This window comes from Malaclemys terrapin, chromosome 9 (assembly GCF_027887155.1).
Source record: "Malaclemys terrapin pileata isolate rMalTer1 chromosome 9, rMalTer1.hap1, whole genome shotgun sequence".
Lineage (NCBI taxonomy): Eukaryota > Metazoa > Chordata > Testudines > Emydidae > Malaclemys > Malaclemys terrapin.
The window spans coordinates 42,451,935-42,471,404 of record NC_071513.1 but is presented as its reverse complement, the minus strand read 5'-3'; the positions used below and the strand labels follow the sequence as shown (position 1 = coordinate 42,471,404).

The 19,470-nt window shown below is 46.5% G+C and overlaps 1 protein-coding gene across 1 annotated transcript; it reads left to right on the top strand.

Annotated features, from left to right (window-relative positions):
- The first annotated feature begins 17,146 nt into the window (after positions 1-17,146).
- Positions 17,147-19,187, top strand: LOC128842821 (uncharacterized). The gene is made up of 2 exons (XM_054039018.1): positions 17,147-17,441; positions 18,436-19,187. The coding sequence occupies exons 1-2, from the start codon at positions 17,270-17,272 to the stop codon at positions 18,909-18,911; spliced, it is 648 nt and encodes a 215-aa protein (XP_053894993.1). The 5' UTR covers positions 17,147-17,269; the 3' UTR covers positions 18,912-19,187.
- Positions 19,188-19,470: the final 283 nt, after the last annotated feature.

Genomic DNA, 19,470 nt, shown 5'->3' with positions numbered 1-19,470 from the left:
TTGTAAGCTTCTTTTTTGCGTTTAAGAACAGCAAGGATTTCACTGTTTAGCCAAGCTGGTCGCCTGCCATATTTACTATTCTTTCTACACATCGGGATGTTTTTTTCCTGCAACCTCAATAAGGATTCTTTAAAATACAGCCAGCTCTCCTGGACTCTTTTCCCCCTCATGTTATTCTCCCAGGGGATCCTGCCCATCAGTTCCCTGAGGGAGTCAAAGTCTGCTTTTCTGAAGTCCAGGGTCCATATTCTGCTGCTCTCCTTTCTTCCTTGTGTCAGGATCCTGAACTCAACCATCTCATGGTCACTGCCGCCCAGGTTCCCATCCACTTTTGCTTCCCCTACTAATTCTTCCCGGTTTGTGAGCAGCAGGTCTAGAAGAGCTCTGCCCCTAGTTCGTTCCTCCAGCACTTGCACCAGGAAATTGTCCCCTACACTTTCCAAAAACTTCCTGGATTGTCTGTGCACAGCTGTATTGCTCTCCCAGCAGATATCAGGGTGATTAAAGTCTCCAATGACAACCAGGGCCTGCGATTGAGTAACTTCTGCTTTTGAGTTAGGTTGAGTTGATAAGTGCTTGTCTACACTGCAGAGCCTTTGCCGGTATAACTATGCCAGAATGGCCTCCTAGTAGAGACCCAGCATAAACCAGCAGACGGAGTTCTGCTGGCATAACTATACCACCTCTCCAACCAACATTAGTTCTACGGACAGAAGTTCATTTGTGTCAGCATAGTTGCATTTACACTGGGAGTCTTGCCAACACAGCTATGCTGACTACAGGGGTCAATCAGTGTGTTATGTTTTCTACCCCACACCCCTATCTGACACAGGCCACGTCTACACTACAAAGTTTTGCCAGCACGGCAATGGATCAAGTTTAAGCTAAACTAAGTCCCTCTTAAACTGAAATAAGAGTGTTCACATAGGGGTCAGCACTGGTTCAACAAAACCAGTGCAAGTTTGTGTGTAGACAAAGCCTTTGGATTTCTTAATGGCAGCACCTGCACAATTTTTACAGCCCTAAAAGTGTTGCAGCTGCTAACATGGACAGCTCAAAACACAGAAGTCAAACATAGGGGAATCAGGCTGCATTAGCTCCATGCCAGGATCACCACTTAGCTGAGCTGTTTTTAAAAAAGCAAGGCAGTGTTTTGGGTTTTTGTAAAGCAGAAAGCTAATTGAAGCTCAGCAGAAGCCAGCAGATTTGCTTCTGTTGATGTCTCCAATCAATAAAAACAAAGATGCAGCCTATGAAAGGAGAGAGGGAGGCACCTCTGCATATTCTTAGAGCATCTCAAAATGGTCCAGTGTCTGAGTCAAAGTGAATGGAGCCAGCTCCTCCCTGGAAAGCCTCAGGGCAGGATCTGCAGCATTTGCTATTTATAGAGCTGCTATCCAACCTCACATCCCATGTCATTTTCCCAGCTTCTGGTGCTCTGGTGTCTGTGACTGTGAAGTAGGTACCATATATGGTTCTGTTATTGGGGCTACTGCAGGTCAGCACTGCCATGGTGCTCTCTAAATATGCACTTGGCAGAGAGAAGGAAGCATTTTCTTGGCACTTTAATTTGGGCAGAGCGGCAGATGGATCCTGCCAGTGAAGATGGAAGCCTTAAGGACTGGCACATGTTGGGTTTGCCAGCCTTGACTGCTCCCTTTCAACCGCTCCTAGAACAAAATAAGGAGAGCGAATCACTATGTTTCTACCCAAATTTCTTTTCATCACAAAATAGTTTAATTTAAATTAAACCCTTTCGCAAAAAAACAGTTTGGACCTCCTGAAATATTTTTATGAGAAAATTCAAAACAGGCATTTCTGAGCCGCTTTGTTTCAAGTTGAAACTTAATTTCAACCTGAAACAAATCCTTTTTTGCTTAATTTCCATTTTTAATCAAAAAACTAAATTTCTGTTGAAAGTTTGGAACAAAATTGTTTAGTTCGTTCTTTCTCAATACTAGAAATAAGCCAGTCAGAACTAGGAAAGGGCCTGAGGTATAGCAGCACATCTAAACATTTCCCAGCTCTGGGGGAGTCCTGCTCGAAACCTGCCAGCTGTAGCCAATACAGAACTACCAGAAAGCAGGGACCTGTCCAGTGGTGATGCACTTGTACCTTTTCACCATCACTTCAAAGTTGCTTTGGATTTCAGAACTAGAGTTAGGTGGGAACCAAAATGTTCATTTCACCGGCAATATGATTTTGTGACTTTTTTCCATTCTGAAATGGAACTTGCAACAAAAAAAATTGAAATTTCAAAAAAAAATCATTTGGGGTCAAGCCAATTGTTTTATTTTGATAAAATCAAAATGTTTTGTTCTGCTTTTGACCTTTTTACACTTAAAAGGAATTATATTAAAAAAATAATGTTGCTTTGAAGAGTCATTTCAGAATGAAATGGCATCTTTTTTTAAAAATTTAATTTAATCAAAATGGTTTTTGAGGCATTTTGATGGAAAATGTCCACTCAGACCTACACAATGCATTGGCTATCTGCTGGATTCTCCTTCTTCTAGCTTAAATGTTACCTCTCAAGTTTGGACTTGGGAATATTTTTCCTTATCCTCAAGTTCAAAAACCAAGCATCTGTTCTCCATCTCTGGGCATAGCTACACTGGCATCTGAAACCCAGGGAGTTCCAGCTTGCACATCTGTTTTTAGCACGGTACTGTGAGCCCAAATCTGTAGATGCTGCCACATGTTTCACATTGCCATGTAGATGTACCCTGAGTGTCTCAGGGCCTCGGTTCTCCATCAATGAGGATATTAGAACTGCTCTGCCTCACAGGTGCTGTGAGGATAAATGCAGAAACATTTGTGAGCTGCTCAGATATTCCAGTAATAAGTACCTTCAATAGATCGGATTCATGAGTCTGGCTCTGAAAGAAGCAGCTGTGCTTCACCTTGATATTTATTTTCCATAAAAGCTTTGACCTTGCCTTGACATTTCTCTGGCGGCAGGAAACTGTTACCCTGAGACAGCGTTCAGCGCCTTCCCATTATCCCTGCCAGCGCTGCTGCTGTCCCCAGGCGCAAGTGCATTCTCTGCGTGTTTCTGAGATTGCTACAGTGACAAACAGATGCCTGTTCTGCGAGGATCTCACTAAAAATGGTGAACGCTTCACTCAGCTGCAGGTTATAAATAAAGAGGAAAGGACCAGAGAGTTGTTCCTTTGCAATCTGCAATTATCGCACAATTAGCCTGCTCAGATGACTTTTTCCTCCTCCCTGCAGAGTCAATCCACTAAAAGAAACATGCATGTTAGAAAGACATTAACCTCCACAGACAGGTGGCAAGGGTGTGCAGTGCATGCATGTGTGTATGACAGAGGGGGACAGACAAAGTGCATGAGGCAGAGTACGTGCATATAGACACACAGGACATGTATATTATCTAAGGTTATGTTTTAGTCACGGGTATTTTTAGTAAAAGTCATGAACAGATCACAGGCAATAAACAAAAATTCATGACCAGTGACCTGTCCATGACTTGTACTATATACCCCTGACTAAACCTTGGGTGCTCTGGAGGGGGGCTCCTGCGGCGCTGCGGATGCTCTCGGTGGCTCTGGAATACTTTTTAGAGTGGGGGTGCTGCGACCGCCTTAACCTTTTCCACGCCTCCTGTCACCCTCTAGAGCTGGGCTAGGCCGTGGCTCCAGGAGAGGAGAATGCAGACAGGAGTAAGGGGGCCAAGGCTGGGGCCACGTGCAGAGCCCTGGGCACAGGACCGGCAGTCGGGACCCTGCGTAAAACCTGGGGGTGCTGCAGCATCCTCCGCACTCCTAGTTCCTGCGCCTATCGGTACTCTGGGGCAGGAGCAACCTGGAACTGCCGCTGGTGCTAGGAGTGGAGGGGGTTGGCACGCGGCCCGGGACCGCCGCTGGTGCTTGTGGGGGTGGCGGCAGCATGCGGCCCGGGACCACTGCTGGTGCTGGGGGGCGGGATGGTGTGGAGCCCAGGACCACCACTGGAGCTCAGGGTGTGGGGGGCACAGTTGCCCAAGACTGCCTCAGCAGCGGTCACTGTGGCTGGCCTGGGGGTCACCCATGCTGCTCGGGCAGTCCTGGGTCAGTCGCACCAGCCGCTGCAGAAGTCACGGAGGTCCCAGAAAGTCACAGAATCCATAACCTCCGTGACAGACTCGCAGTCTTAATCGTCACCCTGTCTCTCTAGTCTAAGGGGACTGTGTTAATTCTGGGTGTAGAATCTAATTCAGAGATGGTGCATAAGATGATTTCAGTTAGATACCCCTACATTCCCTCAATTCCCCTGAGGTCTATTTCTCCCCCTGAGCAAAAGTCCAGCTTGGTAACTTCCATGCTGCTGAGTTGAGAGATGATGGAAGCTAAGCAGCCCTCTTTATGCGTTCAGCCAACAGGCAACGTGCAACCGCTTAGACTTGCACAGTGGTAGCAGGGGTGTGAGTAGGTCTGTACGAGTATATGTGGGAAGTGGGGGTGGGGCTCTCAAACTTACACCATCCTTCAACTCAACAGAGGTTGACCCCTAGTCCCTGTGAATGGCAAAGTGTGTGCGGGGAAGTTGGAGTTAGCGATTTTGCCTCCGGAGACACCGTCTCTCCTGTGGGTTCCCTTGGTGGCAACCCTGCTCCACCCCACCTCCGAGGGTGGCCACGATATTCTTCACTGGGCAGTGGTGTTAACAGTGCCATTCTTCTGGAGCTGGAAGGATGTGCTAATAATGGGCAGCCTCTCTCTGTTACTTGTGGATCTGCCGTGGGTGGCCAGTAAGACCGAGCAGGAGGGTGGAGGGGCCATGGCTGAGGCAGGCAGGGTGATGAAGAAGGTGTCCCAGGGCAGCAGCAGCAGCGAAGGGGCCTGGGTTGCCTGGACAGCTGGGAGCCCACAGAGGGGATGGTTTCTGTTGGATAGTGAGGAGGGGCTGGGTGCCAGAGGGGAGGAATTGGAAAAGGAAGATGTGTGGAAGGAAGGGCCTGAGGGAGGGTGGGGGATGTGATGGGTTGATCCCATCCCAGGGAGTAGGGGGATTGGCAGGCAGTGGCTGGGGGTATCTCCAAAGCCTGGCCTGGGACAGGGATCAGGGCCTGGCTTGCTCCGCACTCCACTCCAGCCCTGGCCGCCACTGCTGCTCCCTGTCCAGCTGGCGGGTAGAGGAGGGCAGTGCTGCTGAGAATGGGGTGATGAGGAGCCCTGCCCAGGCCCAGCTTAGCCTAAGCAGCTGCATCCACACTACTATTTTGAACGTGCTCAGGAATCTGTCTGTCTGGGAAGTGCTCCCCGCTGCCGTGTGGACATCCCCATAGCAGCCCTGCAGGCCTGGGGAGATGCCATAGCACCAGCTGGCAAGGGGCTATTGAAAAATTTCGGGGGCGGGGGAGAGCAAATCAAGGTCTATAGGTATGCTGCCCCACAGCAAATTACACCCCTGTTCCTTTCCTTTAGTCCATCTATTGCCTCTCCGGATTTCTCCTCCTCCCTTTACTACCCTTCGAGCCTCTCTTCTTTCCCCCCACAGTATTTCCCTTCTGTTTACCCTTCCTCCTTTCCCTATCCCTTCATAGTTCCCTTCCTTTTCCTCTCCCCATTCCCTTCCTTCTCCTCTGGATTCGCTCCTCCTCTTTTGCTCATGCCCATCTCCTAAATGAAATCCCTTCTGCCCTGACGCTTGGCTTAGTGAAGAAGGTTGATTGTTCTCTCCATACTTACTGTGCCTTTTGCATTGAATCACCTGTGATCCAGGCTAAGAAGGACCCCTAGTGGACTGTAACACTAGTGCAGTAACCAAATCTACAGCTTTGATTTCTCTGTTCCTTCGGCCTTACCCTCCCAACCATCTATGCCTTTTGTAAACGAGTTGCAAGGACTAGCAGAGAATCCTCAGCCTGTTGCATTGCTGCATCTACCTTTGACAGAATCATAGAAATGTAGGGCTGGAAGGGACCTCAAGAGGACATCTAGTCCAGCCCCCTGCACTGAGGCAGGACTTAGTACACTTAGACCATCCTATTGTTTGATGGAAATTGCTGTTCCGTTACTTATAGGGTTACCATACGTCCTCTTTTTCCCGGACATGTCCGGCTTTTCGGCAGTCAAACCCCCGTCCGGGGGGAATTACCAAAAAGCCGAACATGTCCGGGAAAATGGCGGCTCTGCTCCTCCCCTGACTCTTTGGCTCTGTTTAAGAGCCGAGCTGCCCGAGCGCTATGGGCTTCAGGCAGCCTCCTTGCCTCCGGACCCCAGCCGCCGGCCGGGCACTTCCCCTCCCGGGCTCCGGCTGCCCAAAGCCGGTAGCGCTCGGGCATCCTGGCTCTTAAACAGAGCCGAAGAGTCAGGGGAGGAGCAGAGCCGCCATTTTCCCGGACATGTTCGGCTTTTTGGTAATTCCCCCTGGACGGGGGTTTGACTGCCGAAAAGCCGTACATGTCCGGGAAAAAGAGGACGTATGGTAACCCTACGCTGCGCTGGGGAAGTTCCGGCCAGGGGTGCAGGGTCTGGGGGCTGCCCGGCAAACCGTGAAGCCAGTAGCGCTGGGGCAGCCCTTTCCCGTGGCTGGGAGTGGGAGGCAGGAGGGGGCGGAGTTAGGGCGGGGAAGGGGTGGAGTTGGGGCGGGGCTAGGGTTGGGGAAATGGGCGGGGCCATGGCCCGTGGAGGGTCCTCTTTTTTTATTTATTAGATATGGTAACCCTAGTTACTTAACCCGGAAGGAGAGCGAATTATGGAGGACAGAGAGAAGGCTGAAGTATTCATGCCTTTTTTGCTTCAGTCTTCAGTTCTTCTAGCATTGCTTGCTGAGCCACCCGACAACAGTTTCATCAGCAGAATGAAGGGCCCTAAGGCCACCAGGAAGTCTGGTTGGTTGAAAACACGTCAACAACATGTGCCATTGACTGACAGAGGTTACAGTGGCAAAGTGGGTCATCACACAGACCCCCTCTGTAGAGGTTGGCTGCACATATTCCTTGGCCAGTTCGGAACCTGTTCAGTGGAGTCCAAAGGAGACATGGCAGGTCAAATCCCAGTGGTCGAATGGTCAGATCAGTGACAAGGAAACCATTCCAAACATCTTAACTGACCACTCATCGTGCCATAGGGTTGCTGCTGACAGATTCCAATCTGGCAGTTGAGACCACAATGGATGTCTCAGCATAAGTTGTGCTCTCGGATGACTGGAAATGTCCGTGTACAGTGGGAGATCTGGACTGGCACATAGCTTTCCCACCTGTCTGGCTGTAGACTCTCTGCGACAAATGTGCGGAGGAACTATGTTGCTCAGAACTGGCAGCCGTAGAATAGGAGTGGGGTGCATGGTTGAGTTTAATTTGACGTTGAGCAGTTTAGTTTGATGCAAATGACACCACACAGGGGCACAGTATTCTGCTGAGGAATAGCACAGTGCCAGAGGCAAAGTGTCTGTGCGCCTGCACCCCATGTCGAGCCAGCTAATTTGCCAATTAGATTATTCCTGGTTCTGACTTTGGCAGCAGTCTTTTGTAGATGGTCATGGTAAATCAAAGAGCGGTCGTGCGAGATCAAGGTAGACTGGTTTTGCCTCGTGTTTGTCATTTTCCATTGAGGAAGATGTCTAACCCATGTTTAGTGCTTGAGTCGTGGAGGTAGAAGACGCTCAAAACTGTCTTGGTCACACTTGGTTTGAGGTGCCAACTACTATAGTAGTCTGCCATCTTGGCCAGGCCAGTGTTCAAGATGTTCTCCAATTCAGTGAAAGAGAATGTCTGGGTACCACAGATGTCATCTGCATAGATAAACTTGTGTGATTTGCGTGACTGCAGATCATCTGTGTACAGGATGAGCACAAGCATGGAGCTGTTGGATTATCTTCTCCAGGCACTTGTTCTATCTCCCATGTATACCCAAAAATGCCTGTCACAAAGTAGCAGTTCAACAATGTCCACCACCCATGCTGGGAGAAAGCTCATGACAGTTTTACCAGAAGACCAGTGTGCCATACTGTATCATAGGCCACTGTCCGGTCCAAAAAAACAGCTCCTGGTTTCAAGTTCTGTTGAAACACTCTTTCTATATATGTAGTGAGGGCTAGGACTTGGTTGTACATGCTTTGAACCATCAAGAAGCCAGCTTGGTCAATGCTGAGAGTTGTGTCCACCTCTAGAGATATATGCTGGAGAATAAAATGCTCCAGGACTTTGAAGGTGACAGATAGCAGAGAGGTTGGTTGGTAGCTTGCCACATTGTGTGGGTCCTTTTCTGGATTTTAGAAGGGCGATCACTTATGACATTCTCCAGATCCTTGACAGGTTACCCTCATTGACAACCCATGTCAGGAATTTGGATAACCAATGGCGGGTGTTGATTCGATGGTTTTTCAGGAATTCTCACAAAATGTATCCCGCCACTGTTCTAGGTTTGATGTTGCTCAATACAGTGTCTAGTTCAGTGCTTGTGAATGGTGCTAGTCACTGATGAAGTGGATTATATCGTCCGAATTGCTGCCATTCATCACAAATCTGCCATTTTCTGAGCTTATTCAGGTGAATCTTTGCAACTTGAAGCAAGTGGCTAGTGAAGTGACAGGAGGAAGGCGCAGCACTGGTGGTTGTTGTGCGGTGCCACATCAGTGCAGAAGGTTCCACGATTTCCAACTGGAATGGGTGAAATTCATATTCCTTGTTGTTCCTCCCATCTTGCTCATCTCACAGCATCTGTTAAGTTGTCTCCAGACCATTCATACCACTTTAATATGTCAAAGTTAGACTCAGGACTCATAGTTTGTCAGACCACTCTGTTTTATTAGCACAGCGCTCTGCTAATACAGTCAGATAATGTGAGCCTCCATGCAAGATTCAAACAGTCTTATTTATACAGATAAAAGGGTGCAAACTAAACAAAGGGACAGAGAGAGTAAAATTGTAAAATATGCATGGAGCACAATATGCATAACCTGCTTCCTTGTTAACTCTTATCGATCTAAGACTAATGCTTCACCAATTGCCCTTAAGTGGCAAGTTAAGCAGTTAATGTCTGCTTTCCTGCCCCCCTGGCTTGCAGCATTTCTCATTTCTACTTAAAGGTACATACAGCATTCTTTAATTCATTCTATTTCTTTAATATAATTCATTTCACTTTCACAATCCCTCCTTTTGGTCAAGCTTACGCAAAGACCAACAATTACTGGGTTCCACATATTAATAGTTCTTTATCTCTTCGTTCATCAGTGATATTTAACATCATCATATTAGCACTCTGTTTTGGGGCAGTCACCTGAGTGGCATACCTTACACAATTCTGGATACAACAGGAGATTAACTGAAAACTTACAAAAATCATTAGGATTCCACACAGGATAGTCAGGGCTCCCTGAAACAACCAGTTTCCTATGCCAGAGAAATTGAATAGGTTACTTAGCCACTTCCATAAAGAACTTGGCTCTTCATGGGGAAGATATGCAATTTGTTCTAAGTGACTAGCGCGATCTATTACCTCATTGGTGTCGTCAGGTATGAACACACAACATTCTTTTCCAATGAGAGCACAGGTCCCTCCTTTGGCCGCCAGCACTATGTCCAATGCCTGACGGTTTTGGAGGGCCATCTGTCGGATCGCCCCTGTTTCTTTGGCCAGGGTCTTTAAACTCTCTCCGGTTTCATTTGTCATTATTTCAACTACTGCTTGTAACCTTAGGAGCCTTTTTGCATGGTGTATTACTCCCCCAAATGGGATAAGGGAACCGCCAATGGCCTCTTCCCAGGTCAAGGGGCTTATGTTATTTACATACCATTGGGCATCTGATAAGTCCCTTCTTCTTTGCCTGAAATTACGAAGGCGTTCTTGTGGGAAGGACCCCAGCACTCAGAATTGTGGGAAGAGTCGGGCGGGCTAACAGATACCTGACCAGTTAGCTGGTAACACAGTATAAGCTTTGGTCCCACAAACCCAATGATGGCCTATTAAGGCTGGGAAGGGTCGGTTGCACCCATTTGTCACATAGGTGCCTACAAAGGAGGAGTAATATCCTCCAAAGGACACAGGGTAATTCTCCTTACAAGGAGTGGTGTTATTTGCATGGCATTGAAAGATTGTATTGTTTTCACTAAGATTACTGTAGGGGGAACATGAGATTGATTTTTCTGTTTGATCCCAGGTCGAGAAAAAATTAATATCCCCATACCCGGCCCGCCACTCTTTAGTTTTGTTCGAATAATCCCATACACCATTGGCCACAATATGCTGAAGGCAATGGCTTTTTCCCAGATCCAGCCCTGTCCATTACACACTCAACACCAATGACCTTTTCCCTCCATCACACTTATCCATTTAGATACATTTATTCCCACTGCTTCTCAAGTGTCATTATTGTTCCATGTTTTGTTAAACGGACGAGGTCCTCCAGTGAGGTCTGGGGAATTGAGTAGGATTGCCAGGACAGGAACACCAGCTTGAGAGTGAGCTGGGATGTGGCTGCAGACCCAGCAATTAGAAATATTAAGAGTCTGAGCTATCCACACTTGCTGCTGGATAAAAGAATTGTCATTGTGGACTCCCCAGACCTTAAGACACCAGCAGCCGAGGAACAGGCGCCACCAGAGGCTCATGTTGGAGGCAAGGCCCTTCCGGTTCCGACAACCTCGACTGAGGGAACCGCAGTCACAGTTTTACATCCACCAGGCAGCAGGCGCTAGGCTCACTACTGCTTCGTTTTGGGCCTTGCTTTAGGTCCTCGTCTACTTCTGGCAACCCTTACGAGAGCGTAGATGGTAAGGTATTGCAGGCTGTTCCTCTACGTCTTCTTCTGGAGTCAAAATTGACTCTGCGTGGTCCTGAGGTGATTGGTTTGCTGGGGGGTGCCTTCTTACACTGTGAAGCATGTATGCACGCTGTGATGCCAGACAGTTTAACAGCCATCTGGATAGTAAGCAGTACTTGATGATTCTTTGATGTCCTTTAATTCTCTTTACTTCTTCTTCCTTGACTCTGGCTATAACAATGGCCTTCACACCTTATCTTTTCCTGATGCATACATTCCTTATTCACACAGATTGAGAATACAAACAGTAGTATTTTATATGGAGCAAAAAGGCATTGCAAATTAAACCTTGCTAAGTTTTACAATCAGTAACCAAGACAATTTACATTGAGACCCAGGCCTTCAATGTTCCTCTAATCTACTTAACATAGACACACTAGAGAATCCTGTTTCTTACTTACTAAACCTTAAAACAAAGAAATGTATATTTAACTAGAGGCCTACTTTGTAATACATATAGGAAACCATAGTAGACATTATAACTTATTCTAAAACAAAAGGGTGACCATAATCAGTCATAAGGATTGTTCTGGTCTGTCATTCCTTTCTGCCATTCAAAAAGGGTGGCTGACAGGGATGAAATCAAATCATACATTAATTCTTATGGGACATTATAAAATCCTGCTCCTACATATCCCCCTTTTGACACTAAGATTATTAATCGCCAGTGTCATTTCTTATTTAAAAAGAACAGGAGTATTTGTGGCACCTTAGAGACTAACAAATTTATTAGAGCATAAGCTTTCGTGGACTACAGCCCACTTCTTCGGATGCATATACCTCCGAATTAGAGACTAACAAATTTATTAGAGCATAAGCTTTCGTGGACTACAGCCCACTTCTTCGGATGCATATACCTCCGAAGAAGTGGGCTGTAGTCCACAAAAGCTTATGCTCTAATAAATTTGTTAGTCTCTAAGGTGCCACAAATACTCCTGTTCTTTTTGCGGATACAGACTAACACGGCTGCTACTCTGAAACTTCTTATTTAGTCCACGTAATAGAAAATACTGGGAGGTGATTTGGGCCTGTGGCTCTAGCTTTGCATACATTTGTTTTATCCAACAGCACATTTTAAACGTTACAATTAAACACATACAATTTAAAATAAAAAACAATTAGGGTTAGTAACATTAGTACGCCAGTAGTTGTGGGAGACCATTCAGAAAATATATTATACCAATGGTAAGCTGTTATGTCTTTCTGCAGTGGCAATTCTTAACATGTTGCCATTTGCATGTATAATATGAATGGTTCGGTTTCCCACATTGCCCTTTTGTTTGTTTTAGGAACTATGTTACCTTTTTACCTTTTGTAAACACATTACATTTACATTTGTCTATTGGAAGGTTGCTAACACTTCCATTCTTTTAAAACACTTTTCCCCCCCAAGAATTAACACATACACATAGCCCATTATACAGTACTTTGGTCTCATTATTCATTTTATCCCACATACAGGATCCTAGTGAGATGTCTTTACTACAGGGCTTTGGAGCAACAGGCATGGATAAGCATACCCACTTTTATTTGTTTCTTATTAGGTTGTCCTGTAGCTGATATTAGCTTTTTCTGAAAGACAAAAATAACATTTTTCTACCCCTTTTGGGGTGGCATTCATTATTGCTTAAAATATTCCTTTCTTTTACAAATACCCTTGCTGATTGCAGGCAAAACAAGAGGAATTATCTCCATATTTTCCTGTGTTTTTGTTCTATAGGCAGGCCAGGTTTTAATGGCTTCTATCTTTTAAGAGTTATGGGGAAATTATCCCACTGTTCAGTCATTAAATCCATGAGGTGGTGTACCTCAGTTTTCCCTTTACAGCAGACCAAGGTTACAATGTCTTTCCTGCTGTATTAAGCTTTACGTTTGTTCACAGGTAACAGCTGAAAAGCATCATTACCATAAAGGATTTTTTTTCCCCAATAATCATACACACTATACATTGTTACAGGGGTACTTATTAACATTAAATTTATTTTAATTAAAGGTATCTTGTTATACCGTGCCTTTTATTTAGACAATTTGTTTGCTGACCAGGTATGTTCTTTATCTGCAACTTCTTTGTGCTGGCAGTTCTCTCACTTCCTTTATCAGTTAGATAATTTGCATCCACACAGGTCTGGCTTTTGGATTCAAAACCATTAGCAGAGCTCAGAGACTCTGTCTTAAAAGGAACACAATTAACTTTTACCAGAGTTTTGATTACTTTTAACTCTTGCTTCCAAAACACACACAGATCTGAAAAAGAAAACACAGTCTATTGTGGCTCCTTTGGAGCCCTAATAGGATTTTAATTAAGTAGCATGTTTTGTTTGCATTTCTTTTACCCCCTCTATAATATACACTGCACACGTCTGCACATTCGTTCTATACTTTAACTTTTAAAACATTAGCCATATTCATTTTTACATAAGGTGTAACTGTTTCTTTTGTTCTTACAGAGTTTTATGTACCCTTATCAAAGTGACAGTCTGATTACACAGAGCCATTTTAAGGCTCGGTGTTTTTAACATTGCTTCTTTTTGTTTTGTGCACCTCACCCCTGCTGTTGCTTCAGAGGGCCACTGTCTTTATTCTTTTCCTACAGCTTTCATTTGCTATTTTGTTACAAAAACAAACAAACAAACAGAATCCAGAATCTCTCCCTATTTTTCTGATTTTGACTGTCCTGCTGCAGTCATGACTTGGTCTTTATTTGAAAACATTTAAATTTTGTAAAGAATCAAGTTACCCCTTAAGGGTTAAATACCAAATCTCAAAGTCAACCAACACTGATTACCTGTGTCTGGCAAAAAGGTCTGTCAGTTTTGCAACTTTGAATTAAAGAGTCAAATGGATTTTTAGTGGCATTATAAACAAAACAAAACCAATTTATCTTAAACTTACAACACAGGAGTTTTACAAACCTCACATATTCCCACAGACAGACAGACACATACACATTTTCTCTCCCTTAACATCCCTCTTACACTGCTTTGTTTTTACATAGCTGTACATAGATTACATTACCTTTATACATTTGGGGCAGTTAAGTTCCAATAGAACCCCCCCTATGTTCTTTTAGCAAATTTGACTCAATTGTCCATAGTCAAATGATTTTAATGAGATAGTCTCTTTACCTGGATTATTTACAGACATTCCTCTGGGAAAGGGGCCATTTTTCCTTTAGAATGGCTGCAAAGAAACCAAGAATTCTTTTAACAAGATCCTTTTTAACATTTTCACAAAGTTTAACTGTTTAATTCTCTCCAGCCTCTGTAGAGTTAACTTTTCACTCTCTTTCCTTAAATCACTTGTTTATTTCCCAAAATGACACCTTTATCAACTCAGATTTCACCATTTTAAGTATTGTTCCAGGGGTTCATACTTGCACTTACTCCTGACACTATGCCCTTAGGGCTTCCAACCTGTGTTTTTTTTTTTTTTTTTTTTAGTTTCTTTATCTGTTGCTTGCCTGGGCCCAATCCTGCTTTTTCCAATGAACCATTTTTGTGAGTGATATTGTGGTCATTTCACAATTTTGAAAGAAATGCTTAAGGAAAGGGACCAGGAAGGGTGGGGGCTAGTTGAGGAGCCCACCCTTCTTGCTGAATTGGTAATGGAACACTAAAGAATCAGTTTCTGAGGCAGACAACGAAGGGGAACAGAACAAGGGGCATTTTATCCTTTTTACAATGAGAGGGGAGTATGAAGGGAGTTGGGATCGATCCGGGGTTGTTGTTTTTTGTCAGAGAACAGGGTGAAGGGGAGCGCTCAGACTGGTGGTGGGAGAGGAGGCTTTTAATAAAGCTTTTAATTTATTATTTGAATATTTGAGAGAGGTGAGTTTTGATTTTGTCCACCTACGATTTGCCTCTTCCCACCACTGCATGAAACAATTAACCTCTCCTTTAGCCAATTTAGTTTTAGGCTGGCCGAGTTTGTTTTTTTAAGATGTCCACTCGGTCCTTGTTCCAAGGTTTTAACAGTGGCCACTGAGTTCTGGGATCTCCCTGAGTTAGCCTAGACCATTTTTCCAGAAATTTACAGGAGTCCGGACCCTTCCTAAAACTGAGCCGGCATTCCTTTAGGGAACTGTCCCGACTTAGACGTCTGGTTACCAATACAGAAGGACTTTACACACACCAATCACACAAGAAGGAAATTCGGGTTCGTCAGAGCGATGCCCGGTGCAACACACAAAAGGAGCCCACAGGCTACTGACTCAATCGCCCTTGCTTTCACACCAAGGGTTTTACCCAAGGTGCGGTGCGGCTGCGATTGTGCAGATTTCACTCACTCAGACCGCGGGGACAGGAACCCCTTGGTCGGCCGATCCCCGGACGGAGATGGCACCCAGACTCAAACACTCCACAGGAGGACGGATAGACACAGAGACAGGACAGTCCTTAGTCCGGACAAAACACAGAAATAATTACCTGACCAGATTCCTGATGTCAGATCCCGGGATCCCTACCAGAACAGAGTGGGAACCAACAGGTTCGATGGCATAGACCTCACTGTGGTCGCGCACCCTTCCGTTCAGGAGGAGGACCGCTCGGGCCAAATGCCCAGGTGCTGGCTACCACGGTCGTCCTACAAAAACGGTCAGGAATCACACAGCCCCAGTGAAGACGGTTGCCATCTCGGTGGAACCTCCAAATTGTCAAAGTTAGACTCAGGACTCATAGTTTGTCAGACCACTCTGTTTTATTAGCACAGCGCTCTGCTAATACAGTCAGATAATGTGAGCCTCCATGCAAGATTCAAACAGTCTTATTTATACAGATAAAAGGGTGCAAACTAAACAAAGGGACAGAGAGAGTAAAATTGTAAAATATGCATGGAGCACAATATGCATAACCTGCTTCCTTGTTAACTCTTATCGATCTAAGACTAATGCTTCACCAATTGCCCTTAAGTGGCAAGTTAAGCAGTTAATGTCTGCTTTCCTGCCCCCCTGGCTTGCAGCATTTCTCATTTCTACTTAAAAGTACATACAGCATTCTTTAATTCATTCTATTTCTTTAATATAATTCATTTCACTTTCACAAATAGTTCTGTCCATTTGGCATCTAAACAAGGAAGGGAGACAGGATGATAGCCTCATGGAATGGACACATACGGTGCTTTGAAAATGGCTCCACCAAAACGGTTGTAGGCTTCGTTGATTGGGATGAAATACAACTGAATGGTAACTATGCTTCGTTCCAGGATTTTGCAGAATTTCTCCCAATTTGGTTTCCTGAAATTCCATCTTCTTTTGTTTAAGCTTCTAACAATGGGTAGCTGAAGGCCAACATGGATGAATGATGGTCTGTGTTGCTGGTGTGGAAAGTTGTCCAGGACCACACATGACATTGGTTGGGGGTGACCATCTACTGATGTCACCCAGCAGAGGTCAGGTGAATAATCATGTTACCATCTGTCCGGGTGAAATGTACCCTGTTGTTTTGAGTCACGAACAAGAACAAGGTCATTGTCTGATGTCCACTCCACCGGTTGTTCACTGTCTGCATCTGGCTCTGAATAGCCCCAATCAGTGTGATGGCTGTTGAAATCGCCCATTTACACAGCCGGGTGAGCAAGAGTGAGTAAGACTGGTTGTTCCCAGGTCGCACTTGGTGCTTTGTGGACATTTGTGACCCAAGAGCCACCAACCTGAATGATATCGCAATAGTTGGCCAATGACATGGGGCGGCATCAGAGATGTCTGAGGCCTGGTCTACACTAGGCGTTTATGTCGAAGTTAGCGCCATTACATCGAATTAACCCTGCACCCGTCCACACTGCGATGCTATTTAGTTCGACATAGAGGTCTCTTTAATTCGACTTCTGTACTCCTCCCCGACGAGGGGAGTAGCGCTAAATTCGACATGGCCATGTCGAATTAGGCTAGGTGTGGATGGAAATAGACGCTAATAGCTCCGGGAGCTATCCCACAGTGCACCACTCTGTTGACGCTCTGGACAGCAGTACGAGCTCGGATGCTCTGACCAGCCACACAGGAAAAGCCCCGGGAAAATTTGAATTTGAATTCCTTTTCCTGTCTGGCCAGTTGAATCTCATTTCCTGTCTGGACATCGTGGCGATCACAGCAGCACTGGCAACGATGCAGAGCTCTCCAGCAGTGATGGCCGTGCAGTCTGTGAATAGAAAGAGGGCCCCAGCATGGACTGATCGGGAAGTCTTGGATCTCATCGCTGTGTGGGGCGATGAGTCCGTGCTTTCTGAGCTGCGCTCCAAGAAACGGAATGCAAAGATCTATGAGAAGATCTCAAAAGACATGTCAGAGAGAGGATACAGCTGGGATGCAACGCAGTGCCGCGTGAAAATCAAGGAGCTGAGACAAGGCTACCAGAAGACCAAAGAGGCAAACGGACGCTCCGGATCCCATCCCCAGACATCCCGTTTCTACGAGGCACTGCATTCCATCCTCGGTGCAGCCGCCACCACTACCCCACCACTGACCGTGGACTCTGAGGATGGGATATTGTCCACGGCCGGTTCCTCGGACATGTTAGCGGACGGGGAAGATGAGGAAGGAGATGAGGAGGGCGAGGCAGTCGGCAGCGCTCACAACACTGATTTCCCTGACAGCCAGGATCTCTTCATCACCCTTACAGAGATCCCCTACGAAGCGTCCCCAGCCGTTACCCCGGACACAGAATCTGGGGAAGGATCAGCCAGTAAGTGTTGTAAACATCTAAACATTTATTTTTAACAGAACAGGAATATTAACAATTAAAAGAATGGGTTGTTCATGATTACTTTGCCCTAGGCACTTAAAGGTTCAGTCATGGGCAGTGCAAGTTTTGAAAAAAAATCTAGCAATGTCCGGTTTTCCGTGATTGTCCTGCCCAAGCCGCTCTACTGTTTAGTCCCTGCTACTGCAGCTAGAGTAAAATGCGGTCTATATGTGCAGGGATAGAGCAGTAATCCTCCCGGGACATCTCGATGAAGCTCTCCTGGAGGTAATTGGAAAGCCGTTGCATGAGGTTCCTGGGGAGAGCGGCCTTATTGGGTCCTCCGAAGTACGACACGTTGCCGCGCCACGAGACTATCAAGTACTCGGGAATCATTGCTCTGCACAGCAGGGCGGCATACGGCCCTGGTCTTTGGAGGCTTTCCCGGAGCATTCTCTCTCTCTCGCTGTCAGAGATCCTCATCAGGGTGATGTCGCCCATGGTGACCTGCTTTGAATTAGGTAGGGGAATGTTAGTGTTGGGACTGCTTGCTCGTTCCTTTACAGAACTGTAACCGCTGGTTTGCAGCCACGCGGTGGAGGCGGGAGAGGGGCTGCCGAAAGGGATCGTTCCTGGGGACAGCCGCGAGGGGGTGGGACAGGGGCAGAGTTCCCGCTTGCCGGATTGCTGGCAGCAGGGACTGACATTGCTTTAAATGTGAAATGAGGCCAGTGGTAATATAAAAGTTTTAAACTGCCACAAGTCTACGGCTTACCATGTCTGCCTGCAACAGAAATTCCGTTGTGCTGCCCCGCTTCTCAAATGTGCTGTGGAAGACCCCAGGCACTGAATGCGAAGGCCGAGAATTCGACCTTGTGCTGAGTGCGCATGTGATAGGTGCTGTGCATGGTCTTGTTCACAGAGAAAGACTATGTTCTTTGTTCACAACTACATTTATCTTTCTGAGGAATTCACTCCCTTTTTCCCATTCCCACAGCCACATCTGCGACTGTCTCACAACCTAGCCTGGCATCACACTCCCAGAGGCTAGCGAAGATTAGGCATAGGAAGAAGAGGACACGGGAGGACATGTTCTCTGAACTTATGGCCTGTTCCCAAGCCCAGGCAGCACAGCAGACCCAGTGGCGGGAGAAATTGACCCAAATGCAGCAAGCAAACATGGATCGGGAGGAGAGGTGGCGGCAGGAAGACCAGCAGGCGACTCAAACGCTGCTTGGACTACTGAGGGAGCAAACAGACACGCTCCGGCGCCTTGTGGATGTTCTGCAGGAACGGAGGCAGGAGGACAGAGCCCCGCTGCAGTCCATCTCTAACCGCCCTCCCCCGCCACCAAGTCCCATACCCACCTCACCCAAAGTGCAAAGAAGGAGAGGCGGCAGAGTCCCTGCTAACTCTCACTCCACCCCTGCAGAGAGCTCTAGTAGCAGAAGGCTCTCATTCCCCAAAACTTGAAAAGTTCTTTCCTTCCCGCCTGACACAAGCCCCCGTCCAAGTTTCACCTCCCAGTTCCATGTGTAGTTGATAATAAAAAATACGTTCATGTTAAGTACTGTTTCAATGATGTTCTTTTGGAGGAGGAGGGGAAAGGGGGTTGGTAATTGGACAGGACAGTCGCCTTTGGCAGGGTACATAGGCGGGGGCAGGCACAGCAGCAGGGCACATACACAGTGCAGTGATGCAGTGACTAGTTACCCTGGTTAGTCTGGGAGGTTGTTTTCATGTTATGTGGTGGGGGGTGGGTTGCTCTGTGACTTTGTGGCGGGGGAGGGCAGTTACAGATCTTAAGCGGTGGTCCTTATGCAGGATCACAGAGCCACGCAGCAAGGGATCTGTAACCGTCCTCCCCCTGCCACAAAGTCACATAGCCCCCCCATACACACAGTCCCGATCAGGAGGGGTGACAGGCTCCGTTGAAACAACCATCCCACCGCAGTGGAGCCCGTCAATCCTTGAGTTTAGAAGCTTCATTCGCATCACTACACTACACCCGCTCCGCACCACAGTCTGCGTC

Bases quoted from the DNA above. Each gene is read 5' to 3' on its own strand.
- LOC128842821 (XM_054039018.1), top strand. From the start codon at position 17,270: ATGTTAGCGGACGGGGAAGATGAGGAAGGAGATGAGGAGGGCGAGGCA. The intron at 17,442-18,435 runs GTAAGTGTTGTA...CCATTCCCACAG, and splicing joins ATCTGGGGAAGGATCAGCCA to CCACATCTGCGACTGTCTCA.